Source organism: Acinonyx jubatus, chromosome D3, assembly GCF_027475565.1.
Source record: "Acinonyx jubatus isolate Ajub_Pintada_27869175 chromosome D3, VMU_Ajub_asm_v1.0, whole genome shotgun sequence".
NCBI classification, from domain to species: Eukaryota; Metazoa; Chordata; class Mammalia; order Carnivora; family Felidae; genus Acinonyx; species Acinonyx jubatus.
In genome coordinates, this window is record NC_069392.1 from 47,936,049 (window position 1) to 47,957,488 (window position 21,440).

Below are 21,440 nucleotides of genomic sequence, written 5' to 3' on the forward strand. Positions count from 1 at the left end.
TCAGAGGCCTTGGGACTCTTCTTGCCATTAATAATCATGTTCCTGTTCTCGAATCCATCACCCTCCCCCGGCCCTACTGCCACTTCCTCAGCTCAGGCCATTCTTATTTCTCACCTAGATAACTGCAATAGATATCCAGGAAGCATCTTTGCTTTGGTTGGTAACAGTGATCTCACATTTAACATATCTAAAAGAGAAATCTCCTTTTGTCCTCAGGTCCCCAAATTGGCCCTCTCACATTTGGCCACATCCCAGCTAATAGTATGATTACCAACTTGCTCAAGCCAAAACCTAGAGCCATCCCTTAGCTCTCTCCTATTCACCCACATCCAATCTACCAGTGTTCACTGTCATTTTTACCTCAAAAATATATCCTAAATCTGATAGCGTGTCATTATTTTCACTGAAACTATTCTAGTCTAGACCACTTCATTTTTCTCCTGGCTTACTTTAACAGCTTTGTGAATGTTTTCCCTACCTCTCATTTTTTTTTTTTCCTCTAGAACCCCTCCCAAGTCAGAGTACTAAAAAATAAACCATCTCATTTCCTTGCATCAAGTTCTGCAGTGATCTTCTATTGCGATTGTTATAAAATGGAAACTCTTTACTATGGTCTATACGGTTCCACATAAGCTGGACACTGCCTATATATTCACCCGCACCCACTATGCTCCAGCCATTTTGACTTTCTTTCTGGCTTCCTCAGGCCAGCAAGCTTGTCCCGCCTCAGGGCCTCTGTACATGCCATTCCCACTTCTGTCAGATTTGCTCATGACTGGTTCCTTCACATCATCCATGATTCAGTTCAAATACCAGCTCCTCAGAGAGATCTTCCTTCACTACTCTAGCTAAAGTGGTGTCCCAAGATTTAATTTTATCTTTTCTCTTGGATAATGACCAAGTGAAAAAAGAAAAATATGGGCTTACTGAAGCAGATTATTTATAATTAGAAACCCAGTTAAAAAGTTTAAAATAAGAATGTGCAGAATCCATGGGCAGAATTCAAAAGTGCATATAGATCATGGCGGTGTATCAGAGTATCTGTAATTTTGCAGATCAAGTACAGGCACTAGATGATTCAAGTTGGTGACAATAAGTAGCATCAGCTGGTCTGAAGGACATAGAAGGAGGAGGAATCCCCCCTTGTAGGTAAGTTCCCAAAGCTGAAGAAGCCTGGACTTCATTTATCCTTTCTTCCTCTGCTTGCCTGAACTGTCTAAAAGACGCAATCTGACTGCCCAACAGAAAAACCACTTCTGGAAATACAATGTGATGAGACTGCATTTTAGGGTTTCGACAGGAGGAAAAACAAAGGCACAGTTGCCATGCTTTCTTTACTTAGTCTTCTGACATTATGAAAATTTTCAAACATGAAGAAAAATAGAAAAGCTCCATTTCTTAAGATCATTTTTCTCCCTGCTTCAGATGGAGCCAAGTGGTCTCAAAACTCCCCAACTACTGGGTGGGACCAGTAGTTTTTAAACTCCTAATTGCGCGAGTAAAGGTCTGGACATTCGTATGGTCAGTTTTGACATTTTGATCACTTTTTTAGTGCAATCATACCTAAAGTTAGTCAACAAATGCCTCCTGCTAGATAGAACTTGACTATTTAATTTAATTAATTAATTTAAAATTTTATTTTACTGCAGTAAGAATTCTTTCTTTAAAATTTTTTAAAAATGTTTATTTTTGAGACAGAGAGACAGAGCATGAGCAGGGGAAGGGCAAAGAGAGAGGGAGACACAGAATCTGAAGCAGGCTCCAGGCTCTGAGCTGTCAGCACAGAGCCCGACGTAGGGCTCGAACTCACCGCGAGATCATGACCTAAGCTGAAGTGGGACGCTTAACCGACTGATCCACCCAGGCACCCCGCGGTAAAAATTCTTAACATCGGTCTACCCTTTTAACAAATTTTTAAGTGTAAAATATAGTATTGTTTAGGATGGGTACAATAGTACACAGCTGATCTTTAGAACTTACTAGGGCTTGGGGCAGGAGAGTGGGAAGTTGATAAATAGCTGCTTTGCTTTTGCTGGTTTACGAAGCTCTGAACTGTTTTGCCTTTATTTTATTTTATTTTATTTTATTTTATTTTCATGTTTATTTATTTTTGAGAGAGTGTGAGTGGAGGAGGCGCAGACAGAGGGGGGGCAGGGACAGAGGATCTGAAGCAGGCACCAGGTTCCGTGCTGACAGCAGAGAGCCCCATGTGGGGCTCGAACTTAGGACCGTGAGATCATAACCTGAGCCGAAGTTGGGACACTTAACTGACAGCCACCCAGGCTCCCTGAACTATTTCACCTTTAAATTTTCCATTCCAGTGCTCTGGAGAAGATCTACATGCTTCAGGGACACATTCGTTTTTGTCCCTTACATAGGCCCTTTATTAAAGCGTACTGATTACGGTGTCATTTCCAGTACTAAACTATACTGTATTATATATACTACTTGTGCAAGTTCTAAAGTCAAATGTCAAAAAGAAAATCTAAATTAGTTACATCTTAGCCTTGGTGTTTACATTTCTTTCTTTGAAAAATTTAAAAAATGTTGTTTTTTTTTTTTTTGAGAGAGAGAGAGAGAGAGCACATTCGAGCAGGGTTGGGGAAGAGAGAGAGGGAGAGAGAGAATCCCAAGCGGGCTCTGTGCTGTTAATGTGGAGTCCAACACAGGGCTCGATCTTACAAAGCGTGAGATCATTGCCTGAGCCAAAATCAAGAATTGGACACTTAACTGATGGAGCCACCCAGGTGCCTCAGTGTTTACATTTTTATCAGCAAATATGAACTAAAAGTTAAATCGTATCTGCCATCTTACAAGCAAATCTTTTATTTTTCACCCAGAACAAAGACTTTCCTTTGACGTTATCTCACAAGTGACAATGTTACATTTGGTAATTTACTAGTGGACGGAGTATACTGCCCAAGTTACACTACCCCAGATCCTACTGAACCCAGCGTGGTGACCTTTGGAGAGAAAAGATAAAAAATGCAAGCTGACCCAAGGCATTTGCTTGTTTTATCTGTTTCTGCCAACAATCACTTATATATTACTTAAAAACAAGAGGTAATGAAGTACATCTTCCAGGCCATTTAGCTTTTGTTTGTTTGATTTTTAAAATCCCTCAAAGACTCTGACTACTGCCAACTTGAAATGCTTTCTGAAAAGTTCGGGGAAATTCAAACACTGTGACTATAATCAGAATACTTAGTATAGGGCATTACTGGTACTCGAACGTGGAACCAGGACCTAACCCAGTTGGGTCAGTAAGTTGTTACTTAAAGACTTATGTTATAGAGTTAAAAAATATTCAATTGGTTATCTCTCTTTTGGTTTTCTTCCTCATGTGGAGGCGGAAAATGATTTTTTCTTGTTTTCTTAATAAATGCTAGAAAGGTAAACTGAATTCTAGTCATAAATTTACATTTGACTTTTCAAAAAAATATTCCATACACTGGCGTCAGGTTAAGTGAAGAACAAAGAGGCTAACCTTCCAGTGTGTTCAACAAGCAAAAATATCATCATATTTCAGTTGTGGAATCAGGGATAAAAGGCACAGCATAGGGAATATAATCAGTGGGACTGCAGTATTACTGGTAACAGATGATACCTATAGTTGTGGGCACAGCTTAACATGAGTCTTGTCGAATCTCTATGTTGTACACCTGAGACCAATGTAACATTGTGCCTCCACTAGACTTCAATAAAAAAATTAAAAATCATATGAAATTATATAGTCACAGCCCTGTGTTGGGTATTTTCAACCAACATGATGATTTTTAAGGTTGTCATTTAATTAATTAAAAAAATAACAACTATAGTCACATATGACTTCTATACAGTTCTTATATGAATGAAGTACAAGTTACATATTTTGCATCTGGCGCATTTATTTTAACTTTACAGAAGCAATGCCGCAAACATGCTGATTAAGGATACTCTGAGTACGATAGCTGGACTTTTCACAAATGCCCTGCAAATTCCCAGGAAATCAATGCACAGCTGTCCCACTTGCACACAATGATGACTTACTGTTCACTGCTGAGAAGGCCTGGTTAGCAGCAAATGCGGTCAAGGCACGCGGACACTTGTTAGGTTCACTTTGCAAGAGAAGCAAATATTGAATATTCCTTGACACAGAGAAATTGTCATTCATATCCTATTATTTTCCAAAACTTAGAAGCTCCTATGTTAATGGCAGATGAGTTATTGATAAATGTGTTTGATTGCAATGAAAAGAGATGCAACAAAGGACTGCGGGAAAGGTTGGGAGATAAATGTTAATGATACCCTGCGATCTCTTTTCAGTCCAATCCCCCAAATCGCTTCTAAATGTTGGCTCCCATCTCCACTAGCACATAGGTAGGTAAGGAAAGAAATTCTGTATGCAAATAATAGTCTTTCCTTGTATTTACATACATATTTAAAAATAATAGAAGAATACTGAAAATCAACAAGTGCAGTAAGGACAGAATTATATATTAAAAAAAGAGTGACTTTTGTTCTGTGTTGAAATGCCACAGTGGCACTGAAAAGGTAATATTCATTATCTCTTCAGGAAAACAGACTCATTCCAGGGAAATCAGCATTCATCAGTCACGGAGCTAAAGGAAAAACTTAGAAAATACCATCCAACCCTCTACTTCCCCTAAACAATCAAATCAAAGAATATTTTTTATATGTTTGAGATTTCTCTCCATCTCAAATACAACTTTGGTGCTTTGCCCTTGACACATAGTGGCAAATAATAAATATTCTTTTAATAGCTCTCCCATAAATGAATGAATAAATGAATGACTTCACTTCCAAATTGAATTAGGATGCAGAAATTGATATGCAGAATTAATAAGGTTTTCAGTTTAATTTATGGATAAGGAAATGCTTACAGCTCCGGGGTTGGTTGGGGATAATTCTTTGTGCTTTCTCAAAGGCGCTGTCTAGGGTGTTCGTCCCCTTCTCATGTATGTTTCCATTTCGCTGGTTTTCTCCTGTCCTATCTTTGCAATTCCCTCCCATCATTCTTAGGGACTTCTTTCCTTATGAAACCCACAGGGACATTTTCTGTGTCTGATGACTTCACAAAGCCACTTGCTCCTTCATTTGTTGAACCGACACCTCCTGAGAATCTGCTTCTTCCAGGCCCTGTGGGAGGCACCAGGGACAAAACAGAACCACACAAGCAACTTCTGTCTTTGTTTTCACTACATTTTTCGATTTCATTAAAACCTAGCTCAGAAACGAAGCAAACAGAACCTGCAAGGACATCAGTCTCCAAAAAGGCATTCCAGGACTAGGCATGTTGCTGATAAAGGTTCATTCTGGAGGGCCCCAGTGCCACAATGGTGTCACGCACTCCATTAATCTCTATTGCAATACACATGTCTGGCGAATGCATCGTTTCTAGCATCTTGTTTATAATTCTTATGTTGATTGTATTTTGAAATGAGAACATTTTTACTATACTGGCTTACATAGCATATTATTAAATTAATCTCACCTATTTCTTTTTAGTTTTTAAAATGTGGCTATTCAAAAATTTAAATGTACATGTATGGTTTGCATTATATTTTTACTGGATTGCTGATGAGAAGGCAAGAGGGAGAGGAACAAAATAACCCAAATAAGCAAACAAAATTATTATGAAATTGAATGTGGTGTTTTATTTGTATCAGTGTATCAGTGAAACACAGAGCTGTATGTTTTCAGAGAAGGCATGGGTAGAATTGCATTTCAGGGATATTCCTGAGGAGAAAGGGACCATATTTGGCTGAGAGATACAGATGGTTTCTGTGCAGTAAGAAATATATTAGAGATTTACAGTCATGCTAATAACTACAGCGGAGTGCAGATGTATAAGCAAATATAGGCAAGCAAACAGAGACAGCATTCCAGAAACATTCTGAAAGGATTCTAATAAGGGAAAGATGTTCAAACAAAGGCATGGACCATGGGCAGAACCATCCTCTCCTACAAATGGAGGGGAAGGTTCAAATGGAAGCCAAGACACTAATGATCACATTGAACAAAATTTAAATATGCTCTCTGAGGGGTGCCTCAATTGGTTAAGGCTCTGACTCTTGATTTCAGCTCAGGTCATGATCTCACAGTTTGTGAGATCGAGCCCCACGTGGGGCTCTGTGCTGACAGTGCGGAGCTTGCTTGGGATTCTTTCTCTCCCTCTCTCTGCCGTTCCCCCACCCATGTGAGTGCTCTCTCTCTCTCTCTCTCAAAATAAAGAAACTTAAAAATATGCTATCTGGAATCAGTACTGTATTAATTCATGGGCATTCATTAGCCCCTCCAGATGAATTCATTGGTCAGGTAACTCAGCAGCTTCTGAGAGTCCCTAGATGCTGATATTCCCACCCCCCACCTTCTACTTTTTCAACTAAGGCTCCGCCCCTTTCAGAGTTCCTTCAACTGCCACTCACATCATAGCCTCATTTCTGGGGTGAGCAGTCTTCAGGGGCTTCTTGTTTCCTTACAGTCTCATGGCTGCTCTCCTGCCTTGCCAATCCTCTTATCTGGGAATTTTCAGTGAAATAATGGGACAGTTTATATCGTTGATTCCCGTATTGCTCGGCTCAAATGACTCACATTCACTTTAGAAGGTTTCTAGTTACGCAGTGTACAAATAGATCATTTACAGTTGATTAAAATGTTTGTGGTCATTTCTATGAAAAAAAAAAGTTGGGCATCTGTTCTTGGTTAGAAATACAAGTTCATTGTTTTCTCTGTGGGAAAGTCAGGCATGACTTAAGACTCCTTTCACAAGAAAGCCTAAGGATCACCTATATTCTATTTCTGTGGGCATTTTTAATCCTTTGTTAGCGTAAGTGCCATTTTTAACTAATCAAAATATGCAGTTACCCACAATGCCCCATTCCCAAATCGTGTCAGATTAAAGTGTAGTTACTATGACATCGACTGATACACACACAGAGAATGCCCTTTGATGCAACTTCCACAGGACGTTGAAACTAACATGAACTGAACTTTCTGGGGACCTGTTTTGGCCTGTACTGCCTTCATGAGATCTATCAGATACTTCCTGAAAGTCTATTTGTATTTGAGTTACTTTCCATTTTAACTGGGAATTTCTTGTGGCTTTTTTTTTTTTTTTTTTACAGAATACACATTTTTCACTAATTTATTTCTTTTGAGAGAGAGAAACAGCATGAACAGGGGAGGGGCAGAGACAGAGAGAGAAAGAGAGAGAGAGTCCCAAACAGGCTTAGTGCTGTCAGCGCAGAGCCCAAAGTGGGGCTCAATCTCACGAAACCAAGAATCACACTTAACTGACTGAGCCACCCAGGTGCCCCAAGAATATTTCAGATGAAAGCCTGAAGTAATTTTTGGCTAACAAAATTAGCAAATCCTTCATTTCCTCACCTGAGTGAAAGGAACACGTATATGTGGTGCAAGAATCAACCCAGGTAAGTTACTCCTTTTCAGTCATGAAAGGAGGCACTGTGATGCCCCTAAAGAGAGTATTTCGTCCCCCCACTTAAGGAAACCATGTTTCAAGTGTTTCAAGTGTTGACTGTGTGCAAATAAGCCCTGCCCTGGGTGCTATAATAGCCATGCAAATTAAACATGTGGAGAGAATCTCGGGTAACACTTTTCCCATTTGCACTTTGCCTATGTGGTTAGACATGGTGATTCCTCCTCCATTAGCTACTTACCATTTCAGACTTGTTCAGTTTGCATAAAGACACTCTTTGAAATGCAGTGTTATCCAGTGGAATTTAAGGTACTTTCGAAACCATGTGGCACAGCTGTGCTGTTCCTTCTGTATCATAAATTCGACTGGCTGGAAAATGAAGTTGGTTTAAAAATAACCTCTTCAGCACTTCTTATAACGAACAGCCTGTATGTAAGTCTTCCACTTCGTGGGTGGACAAACGTATCTAAGACACTTTATTCTGCTCAATAATAAATATTGTTGTGAAACCATAAACCCAGAGAAAATCGGTTATTTTTTTAAAAATAGAATTCATTAACATAGTTCAGAGAGCCAGTTCTTCAGGAAAGCTATTTTTAAAAGCAAACACACCAGAGATGGATTGCCTGGGAGGCCGAAGCAGGAAATTGGTACCTTGGAACTGGAGAATGGATAAATATGAGACTTCATTTATACCAACCTGGGCCACGTGGGGATAGAATATGGGGGAAAGAATAGTTCCCTTATCTTTTCAGCAAAGCGCCAGGGCCTGTATTGGGCTCGATGTGGGTGACAGGTCTAGATTCAAGTCTCAGCCCTTGTTACCTGTTTGCTACCCAAGTGACCTTGGCCAGATCACACATGCAGGGCAGCGGGGTCCAGCAGTGCACCGTCAGTGTGTAACAACTGGCTCTCCGGGAACAACCAAGCAAGCAAATCAACCAACTCTGGTTGGTAACGTTTGCCACTTTCTGTGGTGTAAATATTCCCACCATGACCCACTCACACTATGTGCATGACCTCACTGAATGCTGAAGTGGGAAGAAAAGTGGACAACCATTCTTTCTAAATTACCTCCCAGATAGCACCAGCTGACTCCAGCAAGCTGCTGCCTAGATTCCATTTCTGGCTCCACCAGTTAAAATGGGGGGCTTAAGGCAAGTTATTTGACTTCCCTACATCTCAGTTTCCTAATTTTTAATGTGCTAACCACAAACAAGCCTTAGGAGTTCATTTTGAGGGTAAAATAGAAGGCACTGAGCCCAGAGCCTGAAATAGCAGGTCCTCAGTAAACATCGATTCCCTGACTTGCTCATTTCGTGATTATGTCTCTGTCCGTCTCTGTGTCCCCATTCTTCCCCTTCACAGACAAACTCTCCAAGAGAACAAGTCCGCGTTTGTTTTCAGTTGTTTATAACTCCCTCATTCAACCCATTGCTATCCAGATCTCATTTACAGAGCTCCTGAAAAATCACTTCTCTGTGATGAGCAGCAGACTGTTCCTCCAACTTCAATGGACATTTTTCAGTGCTTATTTTATTTGATGATTTGTCATGCTTAACCAGTCCTTCCTTCTGAAGCAGGATATACTATTATTCATCTCATTTCTTAGGCTGGAAACCTAGAAGTCCTCCTCCTTTACCTCCTATATCCAATTGAACAGGCCAGTTCTATTTTGTAAAATGTATCTTCATTCTGTTTCCCTAGCTCCCTCTCTAATGCCGCTGTCTTAGTAAAGACCCCTCAAACATTCATCTTTTCATTCTTAAATAATTAAAATGGCACACCACCTGATTTCCCTGCCCCTAGCGAATTCCCCTTCCAATCCATACTTCCTCTGGAAGGATTTCTATAAAATGCAAACAGATCATGTAATTCCTTGCACGTCATTGGCGTGCAACACCTACTGCATAAGTCCCAACTGCATGGAATTGCATAATGGCCCCTGTTGATTTTGGCTCATGCCAACCTCTTTGGCCACATGTCCTGCCTCTTGTCTGCTTATGACTGCTCCAGTCTTATTAAACCATTGACTGGACTCTCAAGAGACCATGCCTTTTCTTGTCTTTGTCTCTCTGGACAGACACCCCTTTCCCCTTTTCTACCTGGTAAGCTCCAGTCACTCCTCCTCCCGGAAGCCTTCTTTGACACCCTCGTGACACCCAGTAATTCTCTAACAGGCACTCTTCACTGTAGTATAATCATCTGTCCTTACTTTGCTTCCCCAGCTTAAAGTGAATGAATCGAGGACATAAACACTGTATCTTATTCAACATCATATCTACAATATCAAGCACAAAATGTGGACCACAAAAACGTTTAGCAAACTCAATGTATCAACTAAGAAATGAGGCTTTGTGGCACCAAATGAGATGTCTTGTCAAGGCAAGAACTTTTTTTTTTTTTAATTGAGATGTAAGTGAAGTGCAACATTGTATTAGTTTCAGGTATACAATATAATGATTTGATATTTATATACATTGTAAAATAATCACCATAATAAATCTACTCAATATCTGTCACTACACATAGTTACAATATCTTTTTATTTCTTCCTATGATGAGAACTTTTATGATCTACTTGGTCAGCAACTTTCAAATATGCAATACAGGATTATTGAGTGTGAAGGGATTTTGTAACTATGAACAAGTTAGGAAGATACACATTTTCAGGCTTGATCCTAACTGAAATAATGATTCTCATTATTCTTAAATTATGGGCTTTTAAATAATAATAACTTATTTAAATGTATTTGTCCTAACAGGATTTGCCTATTAACTTCAAATGTTTAATATTGGTCACCAATAATTAAAACAGTAACAAATTAGGTCTTCTCATGCTTATTTTTGAGGGTTTTTTGACAGGGTATAGGAACTAAGGCAAAACCACTGCAAAAATAGTAATAGTATAGAGAAAAAAATGCTAAATGTGAATCCACTTGAAAATCTGCATTTAATAAGAGAGTAACATATAATAAAGTGAACATGTTATTATCATACAGATGGAAAAATTTATTAAGTTACCTATTTAACTACTTTTTAAAATTTTATTTAAATCTAAGTTAGTTAACATATAGTGTAATAATGATTTCAGGAGTAGAATTTAGTGATTCATCACTTTCATCTAACACCCAGTGCTTATCCCAACAAGTGCCCTCCTTAATGCCCATCACCCATTTAGCCCATCCCCCCACCTACCTCCCCTCCAGCAACCCTGTTTGTTCTCTGTATTTAAGAGTCTCTTTTGGTTTGCCTCCCTCTCTGTTTTCATCTTATTTTTTTTCCCTTCTCCTATGTTCATCTGTTTTGTTTCTTAAATTCCACAGATGAGTGAAATCATATGATATTTACCTTTCTCTGAGTGATTTATTTCACTTAGCCTAATACATTCTAGTTCCATCCATGGTGTTGCAAATGGCAAGATTTCATTCTTTTTGATTGCCAAGTAATATTCCATTGTATATATATACCACATCTTCTTTATCTGTCAGTTGATGGACATTTGGGCTCTTTCCATAATATGGCTATTGTTGATAATTCTGCTATAAATATTGGGGTGCATGTGACCCTTTGAATCAACATTTTTGTATCTTTTGGACAAATACCTGGTAGTGCAATTGCTGAGTCATAGGGTAGCTCTATTTTTAGTTTTTAAATGTTTATTTATTTGAGAGAGAGAGAGAGAGAGAGGGAAAGAGAATGTGAGTGGGGGCGGGCAGAGAGGGAGACACAGAATCCAAAGTAGGCTCCAGGTTCTGAGCTGTCTGCACAAAGCCCAATGTGGGGCATGAATCCACAAACCATGAGATCATGACCTGAGTCAAAGTCGGATGCTTAACTGATTGAGTCACCCAGGCACCCCTCTATTTTTAATTTTTTGAGGAAAGAAATTAAATGGCTGCGCCAGTTTGCATTCCCACCAGCAAGGCAAATGTGTTCCCCTTTCTCCACATCCTCATCAATATCTGTTGTTTCCTGAGTTGTTAATTTTAGCCATTTTGACCAGTGTGAGGTGGTATCTCATTGTAATTTTGATTTGTATTTCCCTGATGATGAGTGATATTGAGCATCTTTTCATGTGTCTTTTAGCCATCTGGATGTCTTCTTTGGAAAACTGTCTCTTCATATCTTTTGCCCATTTCTTCACTGGATTATTTGTTTTTTGGGTGTTGAGTTTGATAAGTTCTTTATACATGTTGGATACTAAACATTTATCTGATATGTCATTTGCAAATATCTTCCCCCATCTGTCAGTTGCTTTTTAGTTTTGTTGATTGTTCCTTTTGCTGTGCAGAAGGTTTTTGTCTTGATGAAGTACCAATAGTCCATTTTTGCTTTTGTTTCCCTTGCCTCTGAAGACATATCAAGTAAGAAGTTGCTGCAGCTGAGGACAAAGAGGTTGTTCCTTGTTTTTTCCTCTAGGATTTTGATGGTTTCCTGTCTTATATTTTGGTCTTTCATCCATTTTGAGTTTATTTTTGTGTATGGTGTAAGAAAGTGGTTCATCTTTCTGCCTATCGCTGTCCAGTTTTCCCAGCACCACTTGCTGCTGAAGAGACTGTCTCTTGTCCAATGGATACTCCTTCTTGCTTGGTCGGAGATTAGTTGGCCATATGTTTGTGGGTCCATTTCTGGGTTCTCTATTCTGTTCCATTGATCTATGTGTCTGTTTTTGTACAAGTACCGTGCTGTCTTGATGATTACAACTTTGTAATATAGCTTGAAGTCCAGAATTGTGATGTCTCCAGCTTTGGTTTTCTTTTTCAGGATTGCTTTGGCTATTCAGGGTCTTTTGCAGTTCCATACAAATTTTAGAATTGTTTGCTTTAGCTCTGTGAAGAATGCTGGTGTTATTTTGATAGGGATTACACTGAATGTATAGATGGCTTTGGGCTGTATCAACATTTTAACAATATTTGTTCTTCCAATCCATGAGCATGGAATGTTTTTCCATTTCTTTGTGTCTTCTTCAATTTCTTTCATAAGTTTTCTATCGGTTTCAGAGTATAGATCTTTTGCCTCTTTAGTTAAGTTTATTCCTAGATATTTTATGGTTTCTGTGCAATTGTAAATGGATCAATTCCTTGATTTCTCTTTCTGCTGCTTCATTATTGTTATATAAAAATGTAACTGATTTCTGTATGTTGATCTTATATCCTGAGAATTTGCTGAATTCATGTATCTGTTACAGCAGTTTTTTGGTGGAATCTTTTGGGTTTTCCACATAGAATATCATGTTGTCTATAAAGAGTGAAAATTTGACTTCTTCCTTGCTGATTTGGATGCCTTTCATTTCTTTTTGTTTTCTGATTTCCAAGGCTAGGACATCCAACACTATGTTGAACAATAGTGGTGAAAGGGGACATCCCTGTCATATTTATTTAACTATTTTTTAAAATCTTGAATGAGTGCATGTTAAATGTGTGTTGAAAGTCTTAAAAACTGAGGTGCTATTGATGTTTTAGGACATTTCAAAGAAGTGAAAAGCACAGTCACAAAGTAAGCAACAAGGAACTGAGCTTGCAAAGCAGATGTTCCACCATTTGCCGAATTTTCGTTAATAAATTTCACCTTTTGAGTTGAGAAGAAAATAAGCTTGTTCTTCCTTACTGGTAACTTTTCGCAAATAATGAAAATGAACAAACCTCTCCAACTTTAGGGATGATCTAATGTCATAAATAAAAAGTATGCAACTTCATTTAAAAATACTCATTATCATCTCTACCTACAAATCCATTCTCTGGCCCACCAGGACTATTCTTTACTTAACAGTTAACTAGAGTTGAAAGTGTTCTCTTACTTGGAAAAATCTGGATCAATATATATTTAACAGATGGTTTCTCTATAGTCTACTTTAGTAAGCCTTCTAATTAATATATTTCTTCTAAACCATGCTTATGAAGCACATTTCTCTGTGAGGATTCTTCTTTGTATTTTTTGTTGTGTTGTTTTTTAATATCAAGAATTCCTTGATCCAAAAAGGGGTCTTTCCTTTCATAAGTTAAAATTCTTCAAATTAAATTGAGTTTTTGTATAAAATCTGTGGAATACAGCTGATCATCTTTTTCTATTTTTCTGGTAAAGAAATTGGGTCATTAAAAAATCATGGGCAAATAGATAATTGATGATATCAGGAACCTGTCTCCTGATATTTTCCTTACTTATCATTATATTACCATATATTTTTAATATTCTTTATCAACCCAAATAGCTCAATTCAAGAAGAACATCATATTTGAATGTACGGTCAGGGTTGCAATAAGGGTGAAACAATTTTCTCCCCAAAAGAAGCTAAATTGACTACAGGAGAGTATCACTCTATAGTCTTAGCCCCACTGGCTATATGTTTTCCTGAGCCACTCAGTTCAAACTAATTAAGCTTAAGCTTTGGAACATAATTCATTCGGTTATATAATGAAATGTGAACCATTATGTGTGTGTGTGTGTGTGTGTGTGTGTGTGTGTGTATGTGTGTGTGTTGATCTAGATACACATAGTCATTTCAATAAAGTAATAATGGTGAGTAGAATCATAGATGCAAAATTGAAAAGCACCTTAGCAATGATCTAACCAAATCCTTCATGAAGTTCTTACTTATTACCATTCCTTACTGGTGGTGGCCCAACCTCTGTACAGTTTTACTAACATAGTCTCATTCTTTCCAGTCCTGGTGAAGTTTCCTTGTTATGAAATTATTTTTTATCCTGAGTAAAAACTTACCTCTGTAACTTTCATCTTAGTCCATGATTCCTTAAAGAATTAACCAACCTTAACCAATCAAAAAGTAAGGGTCCTGGAAGTCCCTTGTTTTAATGGGTAACATTTTTGTCTACAACACTTTTTCTATATTCTTTGGTTTCCATCACGACTAGCACAACACAATGGAGTAGACTGAAAGGGTCCAGGAACTAATGCTGATCTCCCACAGCCAGGAGATGGACCTGCTACAAACAAGAGGATGTGGAATCATTGTCTAATTCAGCAGGCAGGATGCAGAATCTGAGCAGAATGAACAACTAGTGACACAAAGAAGTCCTTGCAGGATGTCAGCAGCAGGAATGCCCATGACATTCTTGATATCTAAAGATACATATAGTCAAACTAGTATCACAAACTGAAGATGGTGATATTTATGACTACATTGGCGAAGGTTAGGTCTCAATTTTGAAAACTCAGACCATCTTGGCAAATATAGATTTTGTGAGGACTGGATTTGTGTTCTTTGAAATGATGAGGAGTCTAGAAAATTTCCCCAATAATTTGAACTCTGTCCATTAACTACTTTTTTTTTTTGAAAGAGAGAGAGACAGGGAGAGAGAGAAAGAGAGAGAGAGACAGAGAGAGAGAGAAAGAGAGAGAGAGAGACAGAGAGAGAGAGAGAGAGAGAAAAGCAGAAGGAGAGGGAGAGAGGGAATCTTAAGCAGGCTCCATGCCCAATGCAAGCCTGACACAGGGCTGGATCTCACCACTGCGTGATCATGACCTGAGCCTGTATCAAGAGTCAGACGCTTAACTGACTGAGCCACCCAGGCACCCCTATTTAGTATCTTTGACTTCACTTTCTCATAAGTTTCTTTCACTTTCTCCTAAAAATCAGACACACTGACAAGCTGTGCATCAGTTGAGGTAGATTAGTTCTGTTAATAAAAGGAGTTTCCTCATAACCCTGGTGACTAGTGTTCCCTGCGAAGACCTTGTTGCCTTAAAAAGATTTTCCAATTGTTGAAAATATTTTATTAAGCTAGAAATTCAACATGGTATTGAAGTGACTGGTGCTTTGATTTGTAAGGAAAGGTCAGGATGATGAGACACTGGAAAGAATAAGGAGTCAAGGAACCAGAGTTCTTGTCCTGCTTTTGTCTCTAGCTCTTTGTGTCACCTTTGGTCACACAGAATATTAGAATCCACGAATACAAAGGGAACTTAAAGAGACATCTGGTTTACCACTGTGGCCAATTTAGCTTTCTCTCAAACTATAAAGTTACTTTAAGCCAGTATCTATAGAATCATAACAACAGCATTTTAGAAACAGTATAAATAATCTTCCCCCAAGGAGCAATTATGGAGGTAATCACATCTGTGAGGAGAAAAGACATTTTCTTGCCTTCACATTTTTTTGTTTTTGTTTTTGGTATTAATGATCAGGCTTTAAAAGATCCACAAAGAGAATGCAAACAATAACATTTAAGAGGGTAGTCATACAAGGAGTCCATTGCTCAGTTGTCTAGGATGAATGCTAAGATTGAGAAGGAGAAAAGGGACAGGGGCTGAGGTTGTTTATACATTTTTGATTAATTCAGATTTTTATCTTCTATTGACTACACTGTTTGAACACACACATTACAAACAAACAAATACATTTTTTCTTGTTACCAGACAAAAAAAAATGCATCTAAAAGAAAATGGTGGTTGGGAAATATGTGTCTTTACGTTGGCAGCACTCATATATCATACGATAATGGTTTGGTAGACACTTGGGAAGGGTGGTGGGCACAGGTAAATAGGCCAAATTAGAATTCCCTAGGATTACCGGCAATTTTAGGGCACCGGACGCTGGAAGATTGCACTTTTGCAAAGATTTACTTCATAAATTAAATTTTATCATATTTCATGACTTTAAGCCAAAAACCAAGTAATACAAATCTGGAATTTAAAAATTTATCAGTGTGCAAATAGGGGCCCCTACTATGCACAATGGCACTGTGTCAAAACATCACTCACTTCTGGATATACACTAGAATTTAGGAATGGAATAATTCTTAAAATCCCTCCAAAATTTAAGAATTCTTTTTGGTTAAGTAGTCAACACTATCCTGAAAAAATTGCCTCCATAAATGGTTTTAAGACAAATAATTAAGATTCACAGATATTTGGGCAAATAAAATGGTTGTCAACTGTTACAATTCCAATTTTTAAAGTTGGTGGTTATAAGATTCACCTTTTAAAGGGAATGATGAAAAAAATCACATTCTCTCTCATTTTCTTTTGAATACAGTGAGAGAATGGGAAGGACATGATTGATGTGAAAGTGAAAAAGATAAATGTATTAATTTATTTTAATTAATTTAATGTCAATCAATTGTAGGACCATAAACCATTACTTTTTTAGTGTGGGTTTTAGAATATTCAATTGCAAATAGATTTTTTTTTAAAAAGCTGAAAGTAAAAACAGGAAATAATTGCAGCTAATTAGTCCAAATCTTACCTGAGGTTGCTTTTTGTTCTCTTTTCTTCTCCACTCTCCCTGAAATGAGAAGTGGCAGGTCAGTTACAGAGTGGGTCCATGAGAACAAGGTGTAACTAAGAGGAAACCCCGTTTATGGCAATTTCCAAACATAATCACTCCTCAGCTGTGTCCAAGATGCTTCTAGAGATGACGGGCATGGGCATAGTTGAAGGGGATGAAAAATGCTCTCAATCCAATTTATGAAAACCAACAATAAATGAGGATGCATTAAATAAAACATGCTGCTGGGTTTTAAAAATCTTGTTAGAGTCATTTACTCAACAATAAACTTACAAGGATCAAATCCCCATAGCACAAACTGTGGGGATAAACACCCGAGTTAAATAAGATCAAGGCCTCTTACAACCTATTTGGGGAGTAAAGGACAGACAATGCAATGTGAGATGAGATGTGCCCCAAAAGGTACAAACTGTTTAAAGATATGAGAGGATGAAGTGATTAGTTTAGGAAATAAAGGGGTGCCCTCGAAGTTAAGGAGAAAGTGATATTTGATTTGGGCCTCAAAAGATACATGTGATCTGGGAAATGTGAAACAGGGAAAGTACTGGTGATCATTAAAAGAGATAGTATGGGTTATACAAGACAAGGCTATTTGAGCAAGTGCCATGTTTAAAGCTTGCTTTAGGAACTATGGTTTTGCATAGATGGCTATCTTAGAGCTTAGGCAAGAGATGATGGACTGAGCATGGCAGCAGGAAGAGGGAGGTAGGAGGGCAGGACTTAGAAGGCCCAGGGAGTTACAAAATGTCAAGTGCAAGGGAGAAGTAAAGGTCGAGATGAATGGCTATCTAGGTGACTTTGGGCATGGTGATGCAATGTGGGGGAATGGTAAAATGGGATGGGGGCATGGGGATGACTGGTTCAGTTTTAGACTTACTGAGTTTGAAGTCTTACAGAGACATGGGGCCTGGGAGAGAGATGAAAATCTAAGTTACGGATGCAGGAAAGGTCCATTTTGAGGAGACAGCTGGACCTGAGGTGGGGAATGGGAACAGAAAGGCAGGCGGCAGAGGGTGAGGCTGAGGATAGCGACCAAGAGAACAAAACTGCTACTTCTATTTTGAGATGTAGGGCCATGAGAAGAAGCAGCAGAGATCCACGGAGATCAACAGAGCACAGAACCGTGCGCCACAGATAAATTTAGGAAGTATGGAGGGCACCCACAGCATCGGAATCTTCTGGGTTCATTGTGAGAGAGCAGGTTTAGCAGAGCGGGGGCGGGGAACACAAGACACTCTGAGAGCCTGAGGAGTAGGGGGTGGTGAGGAAGACGAGGCTGAGGATATGGCTTCTTGTTCATGAAATCTGGCAGCCCACAAATGAATGAGATTCGGGCAACAGCCTGAGCAGAAGAAAACCCGGGCTAGGGGATGCTTCGTCATGGTTACAGGTTTAGATAAGGAACTCTGCTCAGGGCACTGCTGTGTGGCAACAACACTTGGAGGTGAGAGCCTTGGTTTTGTGATGGGCAAGCGAGGGCACCCTCTGGCCATCGCTTTCTTGTCACCTTTCAAGATTTCACAGATGGAGCTAGTTACTGAGAGGGTGGGCAAAACACGCAAATGGCATGTAAACTTTATCTAAGTTTTTCTACCAGCCTTTCCTGTCTTTTAAAATCCTAAAACATAAGGTGGAGAATGTATAACCTTTTTCTCATGCAGCCGCCAAAAGCATAGAATTCATCTAACTGGCATTTTGATTAATGGCACATTCTATTCATTTAGGTGATTTCCAGAGGTCTTGTTTGATACGATTTATTTCAATGATTCAAACAGATAAATGACATGAGTAGTCCACTTAAAGGCTTCATTCATTACCAAGTGTGATGGAGGTACCTCCTCATTTAAGTTTTTTTTTTTTTTTTATCAGGCAAGCAACTGTTTACTATTTGATTACCAATTGTTCTATACTAGAGGCCTCAAACATTTTCACAAATTTAAAAAATGTTATTTGAGTCCTGAATTATAAAATGTTTTGAGACAAACATCTCTTTGGAAAGTCTTTAATTTGCAGAAGAATGAGTCATAAATTCTGAAAGTTGACAATGAGAGTATTAGGGATAAATAATATGGTGTGATACTCAGTCTCAAGATACTCCCAAAGACCGCTGTCTTTCTGGTCCTCCTGGTAACTGTGTCCTTGTGTCGTGCCCTCCCACACTGATTTAGACTGACTTGTGTAATCAAGAGGATTTTGCAGAAATGATGGAATGTGACTTCCAAGGTTGGGCCTTAAAACCATTGTGGTTTCCATCTTGCTCTCTCGGATCACTCTCTCTGAGGGGAGCCAGATAATAGGTTATGGGGACATTCAAGTAACCCTATGGAGAGGCTCATGTGACAAGGAACTGAGGCTTCCTGCCAGCTATCAGCACCAACTTCCCAGGCTCATGAGCAGTCTGTCCACCAGCCTCATTCAAACCTTTAGATGGCCGCAGCTCTTGCTGACCCCTTGACTGCCGTTGCATGGGAGGCCCTGCCCCAGAACCATCCAGTTAGTCATGACAGAGAAAATGTATGACACGCTAGATGTTTATTGTTGGTGTCAGCTGCTATGTTTTGGGTAAACTGTTATACAGTAATTTTATTATGGAAGTCTAGGTTAGTTTATCACTCCCTACACCAACAGTGATATAACTGGTGGCAAATAAGTCAGTCTCCCTGACTTTCTTTCTGTAGAATGAGGATCAGATCCTGTTTCTCTGGAATGTGGTGAGGAGTAAATAATTCCATATGCAGAGCCAGCAAGAAATGGAAACTCACACAAGATATTGGGGTTCAATGTTTCAGAAGGGAGGCTGGAAGGCCTTGCTGTAATGGTTTTTCCCTGAGACCTTAAATAGTCCTCTGCCCCTGTGTCGTATGCAAGGGCTCTGTAAACTGAAGAGTGCTATATAAATGTTATTTCTTGGTTTTATTATGCTATTAGTTCTGTTACAGGAATCAATTTAGATTTCTCTTCTTAATTACATATACACCAGACAGCAAACTAGAAAAATAAAAAACTAGTTAAGACACCATGATGTTGATTAAGAGATACAGAGAATATTGCTTAACTGGAGATGACCCTCTAGGTTTCTTGTTTAGTCCCTTTATCTTGCCCCTCATTCTTTCAGTGTGCCCTTATACAAAGAGATGGTTCTGAGGGTGCCTGGGTGGCTGAATTGGTTAAGTATCTGATTCTTGGTTTTGGCTCAGGTCATGATCTCATGGTTTGTGGGTTCAGGCTCTGCATTGGGCTCTGTGTTGACAGCTTGGAGCCTGCTTGGGATTCCCTCTCTCTCTTTCCCGCTCTTTCTCTTCCCCTTTCTTGCTCATGTGCTCTTTCTCTCTAAATAAATAAATAAATAAATAAATAAACATTAAAAAAAAAGAAAGAAAGAGATGATTCTGACACCCATATCTCTAGCTCCAAATCTACCTAGATTTTAGGCCTACTGGAAATCTCTATGTGTTTAATACGGCACTATAACACATATCCTGAACTTGAATCATTGTGTTTCCCTGCAGAACTGTTCGTGTTTGGAGCTGTCCTCCAGTCTGCTCAGGCCCCCAAACATGAAGCCTCAGAGTCACCAGCTTCTCCCTTTCACTCAATGTCCACACCTAACACGATCCTCACCTCACTCCATTCTCCCTGTACAGGCCCTTGGATCTACACTCTCCTTTCTCACTGCCACTGCCCTCGTTCACAAACATGACACTAACTTTCTTCCTGGGGTTATTTTCTACACACCCGTAACTGATTTCATTGATTTTATGGATGGCTTTTCCGTACTGAGTTGGATCACTACTAAAGATTAAAATCCACATGCCCTAATGTGAAATTGATGACCCCGGAAGATTTGGCCACCACCTACCTTCTCTACCATCCCTCAAGCACCATACACAACACTGGTCAGTTATGCCAAGAATCCCACCTCCCATCCCAACTCCCTGTGCCAGCTGTCCCTGCTTCCTGGAATGTCCTGACATGTCAGTCCTGCCTATCAGAACTCTGTTCATCCTTTAGAGCTGAGTCAGATGGCAGTCCTTCTGAGAAGTCTTCTGCTTTGCACCACCCCAACTCTCCACTCCCTGCAGAATTAATTGCCCTCTGCTATGCTCGTTCATCCTTTATTTATACCTCTGCCACAGTACTAACTCCAACGTTTGGCTCATAATTAGTTGTGTGTCCCCTAACTGGCTTCTGTTAGGGTAAGGGGTGTGTACTTTACCCCTCTCTGTCTCCTCCTGCCTAGCAGAGCTGGGGACACAAATGCTTGGGATTGAGTCAGCACACACAGAGAGTTATGAAATGCCCCAGCCCTCCTTAAAATGCTAGAGAACATGAAGCAAATTTTAGTACTGCCAACACCAAGTGCAAGTACAACCCAGAACAGCACTTTTATCAGATATTTACACTACAACTGACACCCTAGAAAACTACTATATTAGAAAAGTGGGTGACAAAATAACAGACAGGCTTTCAGAATCATGAACATGCATTTATCCTTAGCTGTGCTTTATTTTATCACAGATCCTAGTTGAAAAACGAAACATTAAAGTATGGTTTGCACCCTACTTCTCTTTAAACCTGGATGTGGCACTCCTCCTGTGAGAATAAAAATGGACAGTAATCTCCTAAAAATGGAATTTGTTGGGGAAAACTTTTCTTCTGAGAAAATGTGTTTAATTGAACATTAAAATTCCACCTGCCACGACTACTTATTTATATAAATGGAGCATTGATATTTTTAAAAGCTCTCTTAGA

General features: G+C 39.1%; 1 protein-coding gene across 3 annotated transcripts in view; it reads right to left on the reverse strand.

The window, feature by feature from the left end:
* Window positions 1–21,440, reverse strand: part of CHST9 (carbohydrate sulfotransferase 9) — a 239,816-nt gene that overhangs the window by 114,850 nt on the left and 103,526 nt on the right. For 2 of the 3 annotated variants that reach the window (XM_027068687.2, XM_027068685.2), the window contains exon 3: window positions 16,647–16,685. The exons of the other annotated variant lie outside the window; for it this stretch is intronic. In XM_027068687.2, the coding sequence (XP_026924488.1) occupies window positions 16,647–16,685 (39 nt within the window). The remainder of the gene's footprint in view (window positions 1–16,646; window positions 16,686–21,440) is intronic. 3 annotated transcript variants of the gene reach the window in all.